Source organism: Meriones unguiculatus, chromosome 11 (genome assembly GCF_030254825.1).
Source record: "Meriones unguiculatus strain TT.TT164.6M chromosome 11, Bangor_MerUng_6.1, whole genome shotgun sequence".
NCBI classification, from domain to species: Eukaryota; Metazoa; Chordata; class Mammalia; order Rodentia; family Muridae; genus Meriones; species Meriones unguiculatus.
This window is the reverse complement of record NC_083359.1, coordinates 56,438,345-56,459,033: the sequence shown is the minus strand read 5'-3', so window position 1 is coordinate 56,459,033 and position 20,689 is coordinate 56,438,345. Positions and strand designations below refer to the sequence as shown.

Here is a 20,689-nt window from a genome sequence, read left to right as displayed (position 1 = left end):
ATTATATATACTATTTGTATATTGATTTTTTTCAGGGTACAGAAGTTATGGTTGAATGCTCATTTGGCTTGAAGGGAAGAAACCAGAAAAGAAAAACTCTTGACTCTGGAGAAATGAAGGAATAATTGGATACAATAATTGGCACTCAGTAGATTTAAAAATGCAGATAGAGGGAATTAGCTTTAGAGTTGAGTAAGGTGTCTTCCTCTGAGTCTCTAAGGGATGAAATGCCACTTAGCTGTGTTTTAGTCAGTGTTATATTGCTGTGAAGAGACACCATGAACACAGCAATTCTTATAAGGAAGACATTTAATTGGGGCTGGCTTTTAGGTTCAGACCATTGTCAGCTAGAGAGGTAGCTGAGACTTCCACATCTGGATCTGCAGGCAGCAGGAAGAGAGACAGACAGACAGACTCTAGGCTTTGCATGGGCTTTTGAAACCTCCAAGCCCACTCCCAGTGACACATTTCCTCCAGTAAGACCACACTTTCTAATCCTTTCAAGTAGTGGTGACCAAGTATTCAAATCTGTGAATATGTATTGGGGCTACCACGGGCTGTATATGTGGAGAGTCGATACATCAACATTTGTTGAGGCCCTATTATGCTTGGTGCCTATTATACTAGGCACCAAGAAAGCCAAGCTATGCTTTTACTTTTATTTTTATTTATTTATTTTTCCTTTGCCAACTCTCAAATGCTCAAATATATATATATTGCTTAAAAAAATCTAACCTGTGTAAAATGTAATTTTTCAAATATTATGGTAGATCAATAAATGTTGATTGAATTGTTGATGTTTATTGAATTGTTGACTCAAATAAAATATGATTTATATAGTTTTTTCTTTCTCTTTTAAGTATCTGACTACTCCTAGAATTATTGGGATTCTAATTGGCTGAAACTAGTTTGATCTCAAAAGACTGAGGCTAATAGCTTCTGCCATGTACAATTTATATGATTTTAAGAAAATGACTTTTTTTCTTAATTTTTTTTTTTAATTTTTATTTTTTTAAGACAGGGTTTCTTTGTGTCCCAGACTTGCTTTGTAGACCAGGCTGGCCTTGAACTCACAGAGATCCACCTGCCTCTGCCTCCCCAAGTGCTGGGATTACAGACACAAGCATGACTCAATTACTTAACATGTTTGAACTTTGATTCTTTAGGGAATTTTTTTTACATTTAATTTGTATGTTTGTGTGTGCAATGGTTTGCATAGGAAAGTCAAGAGGGCCACTTGTCTCCCCTTCCACCATGTGAGGACTGACTTAGGTGGTTGGGCTTGTCAGCAATCCCCCCACCCCAGCTAAGTATCTCTCAGACTCTGAACCTCGGTTTTTTTTTAAATAAAAGGTAAGAGTACTTATCTGCATTTACATTGTCTTCATCATAATTTTGTTTAAGATTGATGTATGTGTGTGTGCTCGAGAGAGGTGGGGAGCGAGAGGGGGAGATGGAGAAAGGTGAGAGGGTGGGAGATGGGGGAGAGGGAAATGGAGAGGAGAAGAGGGGGAAAAGAAAGCCCTTTGAAAACTAAAAGGTGCAGGTAAGGTATTGAAATTATCAGTTCTTTCTTCTTCAGGATAAATATTCTGTATGGATTAGAATGTGCTTAGTATTTTTAATGTTTCTTCTTCAGTAATTTAGTTTCCTTTATGAATGAAGATTTACATACAATACTTGTGGAAGTATAATTCATGCAAATTCTTTTTTTATATAATTTATTTAATGTTATGCTCATTGGTGTGAAGGTGTCAAAGGCCCTGAAAATGGAGTTAGAGACAGTTGTGAGCTGCCATGTGGGAACTGAACTCAGGTCATTTGGAAGAGTAGCCAGTGCTCTTAACCACTGAGCCATCTCTCAGGGCCCCAATTCATGCAAACTCTAATGTGTGCTTTATTCTTCAGCTTTCATACCAATGGCAGTACTAAGTAAACCTCACCTGACACTGCAAACATTTTTATGACAGTTGCTTACATAGTTTTGAAGTGTTTTATTTCTAATACTTGAAGTGTAGCGTGTCTTTTTGAAAATTTATTTGGATCCTAGGAGGTGCACTAGTGAGGGTTGCATGCCCTCCCTATTTTATCCCACTAAGACGCAGTCTCACTTTGTTGAGACTAGTCTTGAACTCAGCTTACAGGCCAGGTTGAGCTCAAACTTGAGCTCCTCCTGCCTCAACATTCTGTGTGCTAGGATTACAGACATGGGCTAAATACTCTGCCCTGCTCTCTATAGTATTTAGAAAGACTTAGTATTTCTAGAAATGAAAGAATTGATGTTAGGAATGTGTATATAAAAAATCTTGTTGATGTTGCTCTTGTTGGGAAATTGAGAAGCCTATGGTTATAATTATTGAAGGCTACTAGGATGTGAAGTTAATAATAAATGAATAACAAAATACCTCATCTGCACCGTATTTAAACCTCCAAATATGCCTGCTGTACATTGAACTCAAGACACATAGTGTAAATTGATAGCAGATTGACAGATAATATTGACTTTTTGCCATGCAGATATTTTATTAGCCATGGAGCCAGTGTGGGTATTGTGAACAGTGAAGGTGAAGTTCCTTCTGACCTTGCAGAAGAACCAGCCATGAAAGATCTTCTTCTGGAACAAGTAAAGAAGCAAGGTAACCCAGGAGACTGGGGGAGGGGGTGGTAGCAGAGGCCATCACACTGCCCCTTAAAGAACGTGATCCCTCTTCATTATCATGTGACAGGACAGGATTAAATCTGTCTGCGCAGCATTAGTCATCAACTACCAGTGCCATGTATCCTCTTACTAACTTACACAAGCCTAGGCCAAATGCCCAAAGGGTGTCTAGGCCTTCCATGTCTTTGCTATTCTAAGGTTGTGTACCTATCTGTAGTTAGGAGTGACCTGAGGAAGACTGTGGACTGTTCTTTGTGTGTGTGTGTGTGTTTGTGTGTGTGTGTGTGTGTGTGTGTGTGTACACACTATATTATCTCTGTTGCACAGGATAGCTTGAAGAAAAGCTCAAATAGAGTGTGGCCAAATCCATTTTGTGACTTTGTGTCCTTGGAAGCTATTAAAACCTCTGAAAGGATCTTTAGTCATAGTAACTAGGGACACTGTTCTGATAGTTTCTTTTGTTTGTTTGTGTTTTTACGAGACAGAATCTTTTTACTTCTTAGCCCAATGTGCCTTAGAGCTTGGACTGTCCTCAGACTTGCAGCAATCCTCCTGCCTCTGCCTCCCTATGTTGAGATTATAGGTGCGAGTCACCTATAATCCATGCCTGGTTCTAGTAGTTTCCTGAGGTAAGAAATTAACTTGGAAGAATACATTCTGAAATTGTGTATTCCTATTTTGTAGTTTTAGAAGAAACTCATTTCAGAGAAAGGGTGGGGCTCTCCTATTAGACACCTCAAAGTCATCTTGTTTTGTTTTTTATATGTGGTCTTGCCCAGGCTTTCCGTGGACAGCTAGTTCAAATCTTCTTCCATCCAATATTACAGGCATGTACCACCACACCTAGCTTTTGAATTCTTTCAATTTAGAGTAATTGATTAACTATGGACAGCAGGTCTTGGATTCTGTTAAAACTATTATGAAACTCCAATGGGATCTGTAGCAGGTAGAGAAAAAGGAGGCTCTTCTAAACAACCAAAGTTATTTCCAAAGCTTTAATTGTATGCCAAGCCTGCCTTAAGTGATGGGTAGTCTAGGTCATGCTATTACTGAAGTTCATATTTGGTTTTGTGCTTTATTGAATTAAAAAATTTATGCTAATTTATCCTCCTACCTCACTCATTTTATCGCTTAAAATGTTTTTTTTTAATGATTTATTTATTTTGTGTATATGGATGTTTTGTCTTCATGTACATCTGCACCCCGGAAGAGGGCATCAGATCCCATAGAGCTACAGTAATAGATGGTTTTGAGTTGCCATGTGGGTGCTGGGAATTGAACTAAGCACCTGTAGAAGAGCAGCCGGTGCTCTTAATTGCTGGGCCATCTCTACAACCCCCAATCATCTCCTAAAATGTCTTACAATTTGCAAATTTAAAAGTAAGTCTCAGTTTGAAAACCTACTCTTACTTCGATTTAACTCTTCCTTAAATGCTTTTTTGAAACAATCATTTATATTATGCTTCACCTCATGGCATTGGTAACTCTTACTTTGTCTAGGAGGCTTTCTCTTCACTCTATGTGTTTCCCTATACCAGATAGATGATTCTTCAGCAGTTCTTGTTTTCTTATTTAAGAGCCAAAAAGAAAATTAAAAGCACAGATATAGTTTGCTTATGAATATAAAACCTTTTGAATAGTGTGTCTATGTTCAGAACATTTCATTATTTTGTATAATGAAGAATGTCCTTTTTTTTTTTAATTTATTGGTTTTTCAAGATTGGGTTTTTTGTGTAGCTTTGGCTGCCCTGTAGACCAGGCTGTAGACTTGAACTTGCTCTGTAGACCAGGCTGGCCTTGAACTCAGAGATCTGCCTCCCAAGTGCTGGGATTAAAGGCTTGCACCACCACTGCCCAGCTAAGAGTTTGGTTGTTTTTTTTTTTAAACACCAAATCTATATTTACATTTACATATAAATAACATAACTTTAAGCTGAAATATATCATAAATAAAGCATGTCTATTATCTGACAACTTAAATATCAGCAATTAAAATAAATCAAACTGGAATGAAATAAATACATTAACAAAAATTCAATAAATTGTACCTCTTATCACATTTAAGGTTGTCCCTCTTATCACATGTCCTGTTGCTTCAAAGGGAATGACTCACAAAGCAGTTGTATCCCAAGAGTTAATACTGATGGCAAGAACACTGTGAAGTACAAAGGGCTGTTGAAAAACAGACCACAACACAACAGAACAAAACAACAACAAAAAAAACAAAACCCTGGAATTCTTATGCACCCAGAAATTGTAGCTAGAGAAATCTGAAAGCCCCCCAAATTTTAGCATTACATACATTGACTTGTTTTCTAATAGATTTGGTAAGTTTTTTAAAATATAAGTTTAATTTTTGCCTGTATTTTAATAACCTCTGCCCGCACGATTTGTATGTATTGTCCCTACAAGCTTCCTGTACACTTGCTGGATTAGGCAAAGATCTAGTCAGTTATCTTGCAAATGTGTTGGTCTTCAAAAATAGAGTGTCCTTTCTCAAGGTCCTTCTTTACTGGCCTGGATATTGGAGAGTTGATGGCTAAATGGAAGAACTCTTGGAGTATCTTCATATGATCGATTATAAGGGAAACAGTCTACATTGCCTTACTAACAGACTATAGTGTTGGCTTCAGACCACTTACTAATCTCTGGATTGTTCTTGGAGCTTCAGGGAAGTATGTACAAGTGCACATGGAAATAAACTCTAAAAGGAGCTCTCTTTCCTGCAGTCTATCGCACTATGATGCCTGAAATGGGGACTTTTGATAGGAATCTTGTGATGTAATAAGTGGGAGAGAAGAGAGCCAAGAACACTGTGCACTTCCAATGGCAGCTCTGCCACTCATGTGTTTGGGGCCATATGCAAAGTACCCAGCCCTTCTGTGCTTAGTTCCTCATATGGCAAGTAAGGCTAGTAATAGATACTATAGTTACCCAAAGGATTGTTTGGGAACTAATATCATATAACATGTTAAAGGACTTTGCCATTTATGGCTTCATACGAATATTGTAAAGTAAAAACTGTCTCGTTTGATTTTTATGTTCTGTTGAAACAATGTTAGGTGTGTACGCTTCATGAATGTGCACCACGTAGTGTTTAGCCTGGCTTATTTGCCCTTGGTAATTTTGTAATACAAATGGCATTGCTTTAAACTTGAAGAATTACCAACTTGATGAGATTTATTTGTGCTAATATTTGTATGTTTTGAATCTAATGAAAATATTCTATCAGACTTGGGTGGAGCTTTAGTAACACTGCTGTTTTGTGTCTGGCTTCTGTAGGAGTTGATCTAGAGCAGTCAAGAAAGGAGGAAGAACAACAGATGCTACAGGATGCGCGCCAATGGCTCAACAGTGGGAAAATAGAAGATGTGAGGCAGGCTCGCTCAGGGGCCACAGCCCTGCATGTAGCTGCTGCAAAGGGTTACTCTGAAGTCCTCAGGTATGGAACTGGGTACTGGGAAAAGATGAGATGAGTTCTAGAAGCAGAAATTTTTAACTGTTGTGTATTTTCTTGTTGGTTTTCTCTTGCCCTGTAAAATTGCCTCATATTTCCCTGGTGTTCCTTCATGGGTGGTCTCACTTCCTCTCTTATTGTCCCTCTACCTCAGGTGTATGATGTTAGGTAGACTTGAAGTCCATAGACACAGGAAGACATCTTTCAGTTCTATGAGTTGTCATTGGCTCTCCAGAAACCTACTCTTCTGACTATACAGACCTGTGACCCTTCTGGTTCTATGATTTAAAGAATTTCTGGGCTCATTACATCAATTATAAATCTTGAGTATGCAATATCCATCTTTCATAAAAGAATTAGATGTGTGTGTGCGTGTGTGTGTGTGTGTGTGTGTGTGTAGATGGCTCCATGGGTAAAAGTATCCACTGCCAAACCTGATGACCTAAGTTCAATCCCGTACATGGTAGAAAGAGAGAACTGATTGCTCCAAGTTGTTCTCCTCCCTCCACTTGCTCACAGTGGCATGCATGTACCCACATTCACCACCACACACACTTGCACACCAAGTAAATCAACTTAAAAGGTAACCAAAACAAACAAACAAACAAACAAATAAATAAAAAGAGAGTTAGACTCTACTGTTTTACCTGTTTCACTTTTCTTATATTCGTGCTTTATGTAGCTTTGGTGATTACTGTTGACAAGATTTCAGAATACAGGGGTTGCTAATGGCACTGTATTTACAGTTGTTGCTAGACTCTCTGAGTGTTCACACTCTACCTAATATGGCCTTTCTAGCAGGCATGGCAGTATGTAAGTGTTCTTTCTATATCTGCCCTAAACATGCTAGTCATATGTTGCTCAATTCTTGAAAGGATAACAGTACAATTTGTACTTTAAGAATCATATATTTCAGGCTGGAAAGATGGCTCAGAGATTAAGAGCACTGGCTGGTCTTCCAGAGGTCCTGAATTCAATTCCCAGTAACTATATTGTGGCTCACAACCATCTATAATGGGGTCTAGTGCCTCCTTCTGGCATGCAGGCATACATGTAGTAAGAGCATTGTATACATAATAAATGAATCTTGAAAAAAAGTTACTTAAAATAAAGAATCATATATTTCTTCTTGCATAATATGGATATAAGTTAGACTGTGGCTTTTAGCCAGCTAGAACCCTCTGTGGGTAATTTTAGAATCTGAGGTAAGGGATTCTACAGAAAACAGTCATGTCCTATAAAGGTAACCTTAAAAGCTCATTGGTATTCTAGAGATATTTGTGTCTTCATTTTCATATACGAATTCCTTTCTGAACTGGAAAATGCAAAGTATACTCTATAACAGAGTTGTGTAATTTGGCTAATTGGATTAGTTTTAGTTAATCATAGGTACAAACTATGTGTTCCTTTTGTATGGTATATGTTCTAGTTGCTTTCTCTTGCTGTGACAAACACCATGACTAAAGCAGTCTTAGGGAGTAAAAGGCTTATTGGCTTATATGTCTTGAAAGGAGTTCATCGCTGAGGCAAGAACTCAAGCAGGAGCAGAGGCAGAAGCCATGGAGGAAAGCTCTTTACTGACTTACTTCCTCTAGCTTGCTCAGCTGCTTTGCTTATATATTCAGCCCTACCCATCTTAGGAATGTCACTGCCCACAGTGGGCAGGGCACACCCACCATCATTAACAATTAAGAAAATGCTCCATAAACATGCTCACAAACCAATCTGGTAGAGGCAATTCTTTAGTTGAAGTCTGTCTTCCTAGTTTGTTTCAAGTTGACAAAAACTAACAGCACAGTGTAGCATGAATATGTGAAGGGAACACCATATGTATAACCTCATGAAAAGGTTCAGTAAAGGTTGTAATTGGTGTTCAACACAGTAATATGAATTGCAGGCTGCTCCTTAGAGGAAAGAAGGAACACAGTATGTCTGGAGGTTAGCCCACACCTGAAGTTTTATTGGAGTGATAGCTTGTTTGATGGAAAACTATAAAATAAAGGCCATAAATGTAGTTTTTGGGTTTCCTTCCAGACTTCTAATTCAGGCTGGCTATGAACTCAATGTTCAGGATCATGATGGCTGGACTCCTCTTCATGCTGCTGCACACTGGGGAGTAAAAGAGGCTTGTTCCATCCTGGCAGAAGCTCTCTGTGACATGGATATCCGGAACAAACTGGTTAGTGAGCCTGAACCTCAAAAGGGCAATGAGATGAGGTGGCTGGATGCCCAGGATAGGCTAAAGTCTCTGTACTGTATCCAGCTGGCTGCACTGGTAGCTGTGTCGTCCTCTACCTCCTTGACCTGCTGCTTAGTATCAATGTAAATGACCAAGTAAAATAAAACTCCACCAACGAGGTCATCTGCTTCTACTTGTGTTGAAGACCCTAAAACAAAAAGATATGAAAAAAAGATATCTGCTCTTGACCACAAATGAACTTTGAGAAATCCAAGGTCCCTGTCTATGGTGAGGTATGAAATAGTTTACTAATTTTCAACTCAGTCTTTTAACAGCTGAGGTCTCTACACATGGAGTTCCTTTTTTTTTAACCTTTTTTTTCTTTTTTCTTTTTATTAATTACACTTTATTCACTTTGTACCTCCCCATAAGCCCCTCCCTCCTCCCCTCCTGGCCCCACTCTCCCTCTCCCTTCTTCATGCATGCCCCTCCCCAAGTCCACTGATAGGGGAGGTCCTCCTCTCCTTCCTTCTGATCTTAGTCTGTCAGATCTCTTCAGGAGTGGCTGCATTGTCATCTTCTGTGGCCTGGTAAGGGGGTGATCAAAGAGCAGGCCAATCAGATTATGTCAGAGCAGTCCCTCTTCCCATTACTATGGAACCCACTTGGACACTAAACTGCCATGGGCTACATCTGTGTAGGGGTTGTAGGTTATCTCCATGCATGGTACTTGGTTGGAGTATGAGTCTCTGGGAAGACCCCTGTGTTCAAATTTCCTGGTTCTGTTGCTCTCCTTGTGGAGTTCCTGTCCTCTCCAGCTCTTACTATTTCCCACTTCTTACATAAGATTCCATGCACTCTGCCCAACAGTTGGCCGTAAGTCTCAGCATCTGCTTTGATAGTCTGCAGGGCAGAGCCTTTCAGAGGCCCTCTGTGGCAGGTTCCTAGCTTGTTTCCTGTTTTCTTCTTCTTCTGATGTCCTTCCTCTTTGCCTTTCGGGTTGGGGATTGAGCATTTTAGTCAGGGTCCTCTCTCTTGATTAGTTTCTTTAGATGTACAGATTTTAGTAGGTTTATCCTATATTATATGTCTATATGAGTGAGTATATACCATGTACGTCTTTCTGCTTCTGGGACAGCTCACTCAGGATGATCCTTTCCAGGTCTCACCATTTATCTGCAAATTTCATGATTTCCTTATTTTTCATGCTGAGTAATATTCCATTGTGTAGATGTACAATTTCTGCATCCATTCCTCCACTGAGGGGCATCTGGGCTGTTCCAGCTTCTGGCTATTGCAAATAAAGCTGCTACAAACATGGTTGAGCAAATGTCCTTATTGTGTACTTGAGCCTCTTTTGGATATATGCCTAGGAGTGGTATGGCTGGATCTTGAGAAAGCGCTATTTCTAGTTGTCTGAGAAAGCACCAGATTGATTTCTAGAGTGTTTGTACAAGTTTACATTCCCACCAGCAGTGGAGGAGGGTTCCCCTTTCTCCACAGCCTCTCCAGCATATGTTGTCACTTGAGTTTTTCATCTTGGCCATTCTGATGGGTGTAAGGTGAAATCTCAGGGTCGTTTTGATTTGCATTTCCCTAATGGCTAATGACGTTGAACATTTCTTTAAGTGTTTCTCTGTCATTCGATATTCCTCTACAGAGAATTCTCTGTTTAGCTCTGTTCCCCATTTTTTAATTGGATTACTTGGTTTGCTGCTTTTCAGCTTCTGTAATGGCAATGATTGTTCATTGACTAAAAGCAGTCTTACCAGCCTCACTTCAAACAACTTACAACCCTGGGACTCTTATCCTATATTGCTTGATTTTCTAGAATTCAGACACATGGTCTTGTCTTTCTCACATAACTCCTGAATCCAGGACTCATTCTTAGACTGTACAGAGAATGTAATTGTACTGGTATTTTTTTTTTTTTAAGAAATAACTTACCTGTCTCCCTCCTCTTCCTTAAAGGGAAATCATTCCTATTAGTCTTCAGTGTGGGTTTGGCCCAGCCTTTCCTTCAAGGTTTTAAAGAGCACTTACTGTATTAATCATCATAATAATACTTTAGAACAGGTATAAATATGAATTCCCCTAGATTGTTTGTCAAGAGACCATAAGATTAGAAATAGTGCAGTGATTTTCTCTCTACTGTTTTGCATGACAGAACTCAGTGTTTGAAGGATTGGCTGTTCCTTAAAGTAGCTCCTAAGTGACTCATGAAGGCATCTCAATGTAGGTTAGAGAGGCAACTGTAGTTTGGGCGTCTCCAGCCCAACTCTGAAATCTGAAATGTTCGTAATCTCAGACTTTGTGTACACTGATTTGATGCCCTAAGTAGAAAATTCCAGACCATGAAAGCATAAAAATATTTAAAATATTATAAGAAATTATCATTGAGCTATATGTGTATGATATATGTGAAACATAAATGAATTTTGTATTTATACGTAAGTCCTAGTCTCAAGAAGCCTCAATACATATGTATGTATTTATGTACATATATGCATATATTCTAAAATCAAAAGCTCTTCTAGTCCTAAGCATTTTGGACAAAGGAGATTCAGTTTGCATCAGAGGAATAAAGTCAGGATGTAAATAATGAATAGTCCCTGATGAAGTCACATGATTGCTGCTTCTCTTTTCTATGTGTCATGGTGTCCCTTTGTCCTGCTAGGGCCAGACGCCATTTGATGTGGCTGATGAAGGTCTTGTAGAGCATTTGGAGATGCTTCAGAAGAAGCAAAATGTGGTAAGTGTGGTTGATGCTTTCAAAGCTTTCCTAGCAGTTTATAGTCTACTCTGGGTGTCTAGTCACTTCCTTCAGTGTCTTTTTTGTTCAGAGTTGAACTGGATGTATTGCATTTCACAGATGTTATTTGTTCCCTATAGAAACTATCAACAGTCTGCTTGAAAAACAAAACAAAACAAAACCAAAAACATGTTGTAAAGGGCTACTTATCATAAAATAGTCTTCAGGCAGCTAAAGGTCAATTATAGAGAGGACTGTATTTCTTCTTTTTTCTTTTTTGTTTGTTTGTTTTTTTTTCAAAAAAGGGTTTATCTGTTTAACAGCCCTGCCTGTCCTGAAACTCACTATGTAGACCATCCTGGCCTCAAACTCGGAGATCTGCCTGCCTCTGCCTCCCAAATACTGGCATTAACACACATTTAATCCCAGCTGTATTACTTTCTCAATGAGGTAATACTGCTGTTGTCACATGATGTTGGACAGCACTTGGTTAGCAGTGATTCATAGGTATTTCAGATGGTTAAAACATCCAGAATTCAGTCCTTCTCTCTTTCATCCTTACTTTAAAACCTTTATTGATTCCATCTGCCTTTCTGCTTGGTGCTCTGCAGAAGGGCTACATACATGAGTGGAAGCTACCCATTGGTAAAGAGTAACCAACTCAGATATTCTGCCAATGAGTCATTTGGACAGGGGAATAAAATTAGTATAGGACAGAAAAAAAAATCACTGGCTTTCCTTTGTTTTAGTTTTTTCATTTGCATATAGTGTAGAGTATGGGAACTTAAGTTTAGGACAAACACAGGAAATAGAGTGGATTTAGATTCAGAATAATATAACTCAGTGATGTAACAGATCAGTCTATCTGGCATGCGGAGTGTTTGGCATCATATCTGGACTGTTGAAGCAGAATTCTTGTTACTTTAGGCTCAGTTAGAAAGCTATATACATGAAGTTCAGACAGACAACTTATGGTTCATATATTTTCTTTGATGAATATTCAGAATCACTTGAGTGGTAGGACAATCCAAATGCTATTTCCTATTAGCTATTAGCTGCATGCTATTAGCAGCAGCAGCCTTTCTTAGGCTAGAGCTTTATTTTACATAGTTAAGTTTTTGTGTTTTTGTAAAATCTTGTCCTCTGAAGTCATTTTTAGATTCACATAAAATTGCAAACATACATGCCCTTTAACATAATTGGGTTTGGGGCATAAATGGTATCCCCCCACAATCATTTGAATTCCCTTCTGGGCCTCCAGGCTAGTCTGAACTTGCAGTCCTTCTGCCTGAGCCTCCCTAGTGACCAATATGATGGGTTTGCACACCCAGGCCCAGCTTTACAACATGACCTTACTGTGTACTAAGGGGGACAGTGTTTTTCTTTGTCCTCTGCCTAACTTTAGGATCCAAAGATATAAGTGTTTTTTGTTTGGAGGATAGAGACCATTTCCCCCCAAGGGCTTATTTCCATGTAGTGTTTCTCTTTCATTTCTTTAGAGTTACTGCCAACTTATTTTGGTGTGTGGATCATAAAGAATTCTTCCTTCTTTTTGGGTCTTTTTTCCTTAGAAGCTAGGCTTCCCCCCCCCCCATATTAAGGTTTGATTTGGGATATCGAGGGACAGTTTTCTTGAATCTCTATCACCATATTTTCTCTTCTACTTTGGATAAAGAGTTTTCTCTGTTACTTTCTTCCAAGGAGAAAGTGGTGCACATGGTGATAATGCATTCATCTTTTTTTTCTTTTGATTCCATTCTCCCTCTTTGGTTTTTGTCCTGTTTTTTTTATTATTATTATTATTTTTTTCAGATGGTACTATTTTGGCACTTCTCAATAATATTGGCTTTTCACAAATTGCCAACTTGTCCCCTTTTCTCTCTTATTTTCTGAATTTCCAGCTTCGAAGTGAAAAGGAAACACGGAATAAGCTCATTGAATCAGACCTAAATAGCAAGTTTCAGAGTGGACTCTTCAAGAAGTAAGATATGAGTTTACTTATATGTAAGGAATGAGATGAGCTTGATTCTGTGTGTGTGTATGCATGCATGTCCACACAGATCTGTGTGTTGCTTGAGAGTTTTTATATTAAAATGATTCTGTGTTTGATTTCAGTCAAATGATCTTCAAAAGGGGAAATGTTTGTGGACAAGAGGAGATAGCACTGATATTGCAGCACTAAAGATGAATGAATATGCTTTACAGTGAAAAACTATTGGCAGCATCTCTTCTAGCCTAGCCTGGGAGTTCTCAGTCCTGTCTTATTATACAGAGTATTTCCTCAGCTCAGGAATTGGTCTCTTTGTTTACCACTGTTTCAGTGCCTAGCAAGGTTTGTGGATGTAATAAAACTCAGTGAAGATCTGTTTAATGATTTTTTTTTTTAAATATCTGCTCTTTGACCATTTCTTCCTGTTATTCATGGTTCTCTTATCTGTGTGTTGAATAGACAGAGTCTCCTTGAGTCATACTCTAAAGTCAGTAATAAGCCTGAGGCTGTTGAAAAGCCAAGGGTCCAAGAGAACACACACGTATAAGAAGGATTTTTCATGCTTTTGCTGTTTCTTCTACATACAGATTTATAGATTTGTTTTCTTTATTATGCCTGATTGTCAGTGAGCTTAAATGGTTTGTCAATTCAGCTTTCAAATTGTGCCTTTCATTTAGCAAAGAGAAGATGCTTTATGAGGAAGAGATCCCCAAGTCCCAAGAAACAGAGGAAGAAAATAAAGAATCCAGCAGCTCCAGCTCAGAGGAAGAGGAAGGGGAAGATGAAGTTTCTGAGTCAGAAACTGAGAAGGAGGCAGGTAAGGCAGAGACCCCTCATGTCTATTGCCTGTCAGAGGCTGATCAGGCCTCACAGGCTTCCAGAAGAACTTGAAGTACAGTTCCCAAGAGATTGGATTTCTAAGGACAATATGCTTATCAAAGCCTTGAGCTCAGTTAAAATATACCTGCCAGTTCTGATGCAGCCATACGGTAAGGTGTATAGAGAAATCTTGCACTAAGAACCAGTTGTCTTGCCGTTAGATCGACAGGTCAGCCATAGAGACTAGATTCCAAGAAGCCAGTATGCTGAGAGACATATAGAGACTTTAGATTAAGTATTTTCAACACACTGGTAGAAATTTGCATTTAGTTATTATATGATTCTGATTCTGTAAATTGAATCCTAATTTTTTTCTTATTTTGTAAAGCTTCATCAGTTCCTGAGTGAAGGAATTAATGAAAGAACAAATCAGATTTACTTTTATTACTCTCATTAATAATATATACATTTTTCTTTTCATGACCACGGGAGATTGACTCAGAAGATAACTAAAATCTTTAGATGCACAAGTCTCTTATATATGTTGCTACATCGTTTGCATTGAATCTGCGTACACTTGCCTGTGTACTCCAGACTGTTTCTCTGCTGCTTATATTACCTGGTACAGTGTAAATCATTTGTATACTGTACTGCTCAGGGATTGATAAAAATGTAAGAACACAGATCTGAAAAAGAAAAAAAAATCTGTATATACTTAGCACAAGTACAAGGTCATGGTTTTTTGTTTCCCAATATTTTCAGTTCATGGTAAGTTGAAGGACTGAGGCTGTATCTCAGTTGTTTGGCTTTGTTGATAGTTTCTCTCAGTCATGAGAGAATACTGCCCTTCTTAATCTGAAGCTCATTGACTGTCACCAAAGGAAGTTAGAGGCCATTAGTTTTATAGAGAAGGCAGGCAGTTTTCAGGAAAGGGGAATTGACTTTATATTTATGAGGCCTTCGATCTCCATCAGATTATTTTATTTTATTGTTTTTATGAATATGGTACTTTGCATGCATGTCTGTGCACCACGTGCTTGCAGTACCTGTGGATGGCAGAAGACAGCATTGGATTCCCTGGCACTGGAGTCACAGATGGCTGTGAATGCCACATGGGAGCTAGAAATGGAACCCAGATTCTCTGGAAGAGCAACTAGTACTCTTGACTGCTTATCCATCTCTGTAGCCTCTTAAAATTTAAAAAAAAAAAAAAAAAAAAAAAAATATATATATATATATATATATATATATATATATATATATATAATCATTTGTAGCTTGTTCTGGAAAAGCTTGTATTACATCCACCAAAAAACTACAAATGTCTATATTTTGTTATTTGCATTATTTACTGAGTAGTCTCACAGTTTAGCCTTTACACAGTATTTGGAATTCATATTTGGGCTTGCTCTATGCTACATTTTTGTTGTTGTTGTTACCCACTATTATATTAGAAAAATGGGAGGAAGCTACCAAAACTGCTGCTATTGCTTCATGATTTGTACCCCTGCCTCAGGTCTTATTCCTTTCAGACTGTCTTGGTTTGAGTTACTACCATGCTAAACACCATGACCAAAAGCAAGTTGGGGAGAAAAGAGTTTATTTGGCATATGCTTCCACATCCATAGTCCATCTCTGAAGGATGTCAGGACAGGAACTCAAACAGGGTGAGAAACTCGACTCAAGAGCTGATGCAGAGGCTCTGAAGGGGTACTGTTTACTGGCTTGCTCCCTCTGGCTGACTCAGCCTGCTTCCTTATAGAAATTAGGACTAGGAGATGGTGCCACTCAACAATGGGCTGGGTCTTCCCCCCTCAATCACTAGCTTAAAAAATGCACAACAGTTTTGCATTTTTAGGCTTGCCTATAGCATGATCTTAGGGAGGCATTTTCTTTTTTCTTCTCCTTTTTTTTTTTTTTTTTATTCCCCTGAAGTTCTATGTAGTCCTGGCTATCCTGGAATTCAGTCTGTAGACCAGACTGGCCTTGAACTCACAGAGATAGCCTGCCTCTGCCTCCCAAATGCTAGGATTAAAGATGTATACTACCACTGCCTGGAAAGAAAATGTCTGGAGTCATTTTCTGTCTTTTTTAAATTTTTATTTTATTTAATTTTATTTATTTTACATCCCAAGGTTTCCCCCTTCCTCCTCTCCTCCCAGTTCCCCATTCCCCTCTTTTCTCTTGATACTCTCCCTTTTCCCCCAAGAAAAGGGGAGCCTGCCTTCCTCCCCCCATACCAGCCCTCCCCCACACATCAAGTCACATCAGGACTGAGTATATCCTCATCCACTGAGGCCAGGCAAGGCAGCCTTGCTAGAGGGGACTGATCCAAAAGCAGGCAATAGAGTCAATGTTAGAAACCATCCCCCCTCCACTCGCCAGGTGACCCATGTGAAGACCAAGCCACCCTTTGGCCATATATGTGCAGGGGCCTAGGTCCAGACCATGCATGCGCATTAGTTGATGTCTCAGTTTCTGTAAGCCTCTGTGGGTCTGGATAATTGTCTCTGTTGGTCTTCTTGTGGGGAGACATTTTCTTAATTAAGGTTCCTTCCTTTCAGATGACTTTAGTTTGCATTAAGTTTGACATAAAACTACCCAGCACACGGACCATATGTATACTGCTATTGGAATAAAACATTGACAGCACCCTTATAATCAAAGTATACTTCCGTTCAGAAATCTTCTATGGCTAGCTCCCTCATTCTATCTTTGTCTGCAGAGAAAGTCCCAGACCCTGTAGCCTAGCCTGCAAGGCCTCCAATAGTCTAGCTCCAACAGACATTTTCAAGGCAAGAACATACTGTAGCTAAATTGAATTGCTTGGTTTTCTCAAACATTACCTCAGCATTCCTGGCACTGAGTGTTTAATTTTGCCTTTTAATTCATTTCAAACCATCATAAATACTTGTTGGTTGAGTTCTTTTAGACAGTGTAGGAGCTCAAAGAGTGAAGTGTTTTTCTGATACAAAAAGTTAAAACAGTTGGATCCTGAATTATCTTTTATACTACGGTGACGAATACCTGAGATGAACTTTTTAAGGGGAGGGAAGATTTATTTTGGCTCATGGTCTCAGTCCACAGTCAGCTGGCTCAATGTTTTAGAGCTGTGGTTAAGCAGAGTATCATGGTATAGGATGGATGTGGTAGAACAGAGCTGCTCGTTTCATAACAGCTGGGAAGTAGACAGAAAAGGGTCAGAAACAAGATGCTCACAGTGACATGCTCATCTCCTACCATATCCTAAGAATGCTACTAGATTATAGGTCTGTCAATGCATATCCATCAGTGAAGTCAGAGCCTGATGGTCCAGTCGCCTCTCAGTGAGTGTATATACTAAGTAGGGACTGAGGCTTCAGTATTTGAGCCTAGACCTGTGACAGTTATTCTTGTCAACTTGATAGGATCTAGAGTCACTTTGGAGACATTTCTGATTATGTCTGTGAAGAACTTTCTATATTAGGTTATAACTGAGATGAGAAGATGCACCATAAATTTGGGTAGCACTGTTCTGCAGGTTGGGTTCCCAAACTACGTTAAAAAAAAAAAGAAGGCTAGCTGAGCACAAGCATTTGTCTGATTGTGGACGTGATGTGGCCAGACATGATGTCTGCTCTTGACACTATACCTTCCCTTCCATGATGGACTGTATATTCTAGAACTGTAAGACACAATATCACCTTCCTTATGTTTGCTTTTGTCAAGTCTTTTGTTGAGACAAGTAAGTAATACAAGTCCTTTTCTGTTTTCTTACGCTGTGCCTTTTTACTCCGTTTCTATCTCTGTAGTATGGTGCAATTATTTCTGTTCTAGTAGTTACCAGTTTTTCTGAGAATACTGAATTTATTGTTATACTCCCGGTTTCAGCATATGACATCCACTCATATTCATTAAGTGGCTTTGTTGACTGTACCTAGTAGGGGAATAGAAAGCATTATGAGAGTAAAACACATGCCATGTGAAAGAAGTAAATGCAGTCTGGTACTCACCAATAGGTAAGATTATGGCTCATTCTGGGAATTATAATATAACTTTACATCTCTATAGTGTGTTGTAAACAATATTTAATTCCCATAACTATACTTTGGGGCATAAATCATTATCACTCCTATTTTAGGATGAGATATTAACATTTTACAATGTTAGGTGAACTGGGTTTCATAGCTAGCTAGGCAATGGCTCACTGGGTGTAGAACTACTTACTGTCGAAGGGGACAGTGGAAATTTTCTGTATAAGAAGTGAAAGATGAAAACTGTAGAAAATATGGGCTGGAGTGATGGCTCAGCAGTTAAACACATTTGCTGCTTTTGAAGAGGACCCAGATTCAGTTCCCAACACCCACAGCTGCAGCTCAACTGTCTGCAACATCAATTGTAGGGAATCTGATGCTCTCTTCTGATTCTGTGGGCACCAGGCAGGCATGTGGTACAAATACATATTCAGGCCAAACACTTAAACATATAAAAATGATACTAATAAAGAATTTACTTACAAAACTAAAAAAGTATAAGATTCCCAAAGATGATAGGAAAAAAAAAAGAGAGATGTGAGAAAGAATCTCAGGACATTCTCTCTTTAGAAACTGAAGTGATGTTTGTAAAGGAAACAAAGACATATGACCAAGAGGTTGAAGAAAAGCAGGACTTGTATTTCTGCCTCAGAGAAGCCAGCAGTGGTGAGCAGTCATGAGACAGGAACAAACAGTGATGATACAGCAATTAGGAAATCACAGTAATCCTAGAGAGCAGCTTCAGTAGCCTGGCTCAGGCAGAAGCCAGATGGTTCTAGCAAACTCCCCTACTCATTTCTGTAGTTCTTTGCCAACTAAAATTTTACTCATGTCTCAGAGCTCAACTCAAATCAACTTTTGCTGCCTTACCATGTCGAAACATATCTCCCACCTCCCTTGACTTTAGTAGCTATTTGTTTGAAGCTTTTTAATATTAATTTTCTCATGCTACTTAATATTTTTGAACTATTTCTATTTTTTTCCCTCGTTCTGCTGCCCCTGAATTTGAACATTCTTACGTGTCTTCTATATCTTTCTGTGTGCCATATGGCCTTCTGTGTGTAGGTGTTCATTCAATACCCTGGTAGAGTGCATGGAAGTGTATTTTTACCTAAGCCTTTTCAAATTTTTTTTTTATTTATTACAATTTATTCACTTTGTATCCCAGCTGTAGCTCCCTCCCCCAGCCCCTCCCAATCCTGCCCTCCCTCCCTCTTCTCATCCCATGTCCCTTCCCCAGTCCACTCATAGGGGAGGTCTTCCATCCCTTCCATCCGACCCTAGCCTATCACCTGTAATTCTAGCAGTTGGAAGGTAAAAGTAGAAGGATCAGAAGTTCAAGGTCACCCTCAACTACATAATCAGTTTGATGTCAAACTGAGCTACATAAGTCTCTGTCTGGAGGGAAAAGGGAGTTAAGAAAAACAACAACAAAACAACCAAAGGCTATGTGAACTCTATTCTGTGGCTTGATAATTGGAAAGGGATCAGCTGGATAGCTTGCATCTTTCTTATGGCAATGGTGTGCTTATTCATATTTGTGCCTTCAACTAGTAAAGCATATGAAGTGATAGTTGGTCTTAGATGACATTGCTCATGTTTCTGGTCATTGGCTGTGATGTTTAAGAGCAAGTGATTGCTCCTCATCAAGCAGGCCTGTCCCTGTTTCTTCATGTGGCAGCTGGATTCTGAAATTAGTTACAGAGGGCAAGGCTGAGTTTCTCAATTGCTAATGTTTCAGAGGCCACAGCAAGCCACTTGGCCAAGCCCAGAGTTGATGTGTGAATAAGGCATGAAGCTATGAGTTTAGGAATGGTGCATCAGGATCCAGTACTGTAGCAATCTATTTCATTTGGCTAATAAGCTAGATTTCTTGTAGCTTAGAGATATTTAGTACTTAAAGAATGCCTTGATCATTATAGTAACTACCAAATAACAGCATTAATAACATAAAGGGGCTTAAGATAGCCAGTGAGCTATGCTGTTTTAAAATGCTATTTCTAATCTTCATAAAAATTCTCATAATGCAAACATTAAAATCTCTGATTTAAGTCATATATGTAACTTACTATTACATAGTTAGGAGTAGCTTATAATTATCACAGGATCCATGTGGTGTACTGGATTGATGATTCTGCTGGGCTGGAACACTGCTAGTTCTGTGAGTCCAGTTACTAAAGTTCTGCAACTTAATCAACATTCTTTGAAATCTTTTCTACTGTTAGGTCCTATTGTAACCCCAAGAATGACTCACTGCTTAAATTAGGCCAGTCAGTTACTACCAGTGGATGTGTGAATGTGATCACTAAGACATTATTCCTTCTCCACCTGTCTGTCTTTCAGCTTTCAGCTTTCTTATTTTCTTCTTCAGAGACTCTGCCCTTTTTTGAAATCTTTAATACCTGTTGATCTGAATCTATTAAATGATTTTGTATTTTTATTTTAATGTGTCTTTTCTTTTTATTGTAATTCCCTATGAAGCAAAGTCAGTCTTATGCATTTTTCTGTTTTTATTTCCTGGTCAACTTCCATGTAAAACTGAACAGATTTTTGATAAGGATGAATTTTACATATAATATAAAGACACACACATCAATGCAGAGATAGTTTTTATTGGAATTTGGAGCCTACCAAGATAAGGATATCCTTGAATTTTTTTTTCTACCGACAATTGCAAGAGTTTGTCCTAGTGTGAGTTCAGACATTCATACCATCGTCCTAATAATCTGCTTTGATATGGCAAAACTTTTTTTCTTAGTAGAAAAGTATTTATACACAAAAATATAAGATTTTCATATTTATACTTGTTGCTTCTCTTGT

The 20,689-nt window shown here is 38.7% G+C and overlaps 1 protein-coding gene across 6 annotated transcripts in view; it reads left to right on the top strand.

The window, feature by feature from the left end:
- Ppp1r12b (protein phosphatase 1 regulatory subunit 12B) overlaps positions 1 to 20,689 on the top strand; it is a 216,560-nt gene that overhangs the window by 55,655 nt on the left and 140,216 nt on the right. For all 6 annotated transcript variants that reach the window (XM_060364341.1, XM_060364340.1, XM_060364339.1 and 3 more), the window contains exons 3-8: positions 2,518 to 2,636; positions 5,942 to 6,101; positions 8,151 to 8,295; positions 10,973 to 11,047; positions 12,949 to 13,028; positions 13,715 to 13,854. In XM_060364341.1, coding sequence (XP_060220324.1) covers positions 2,518 to 2,636; positions 5,942 to 6,101; positions 8,151 to 8,295; positions 10,973 to 11,047; positions 12,949 to 13,028; positions 13,715 to 13,854 — 719 coding nt within the window. The remainder of the gene's footprint in view (positions 1 to 2,517; positions 2,637 to 5,941; positions 6,102 to 8,150; positions 8,296 to 10,972; positions 11,048 to 12,948; positions 13,029 to 13,714; positions 13,855 to 20,689) is intronic.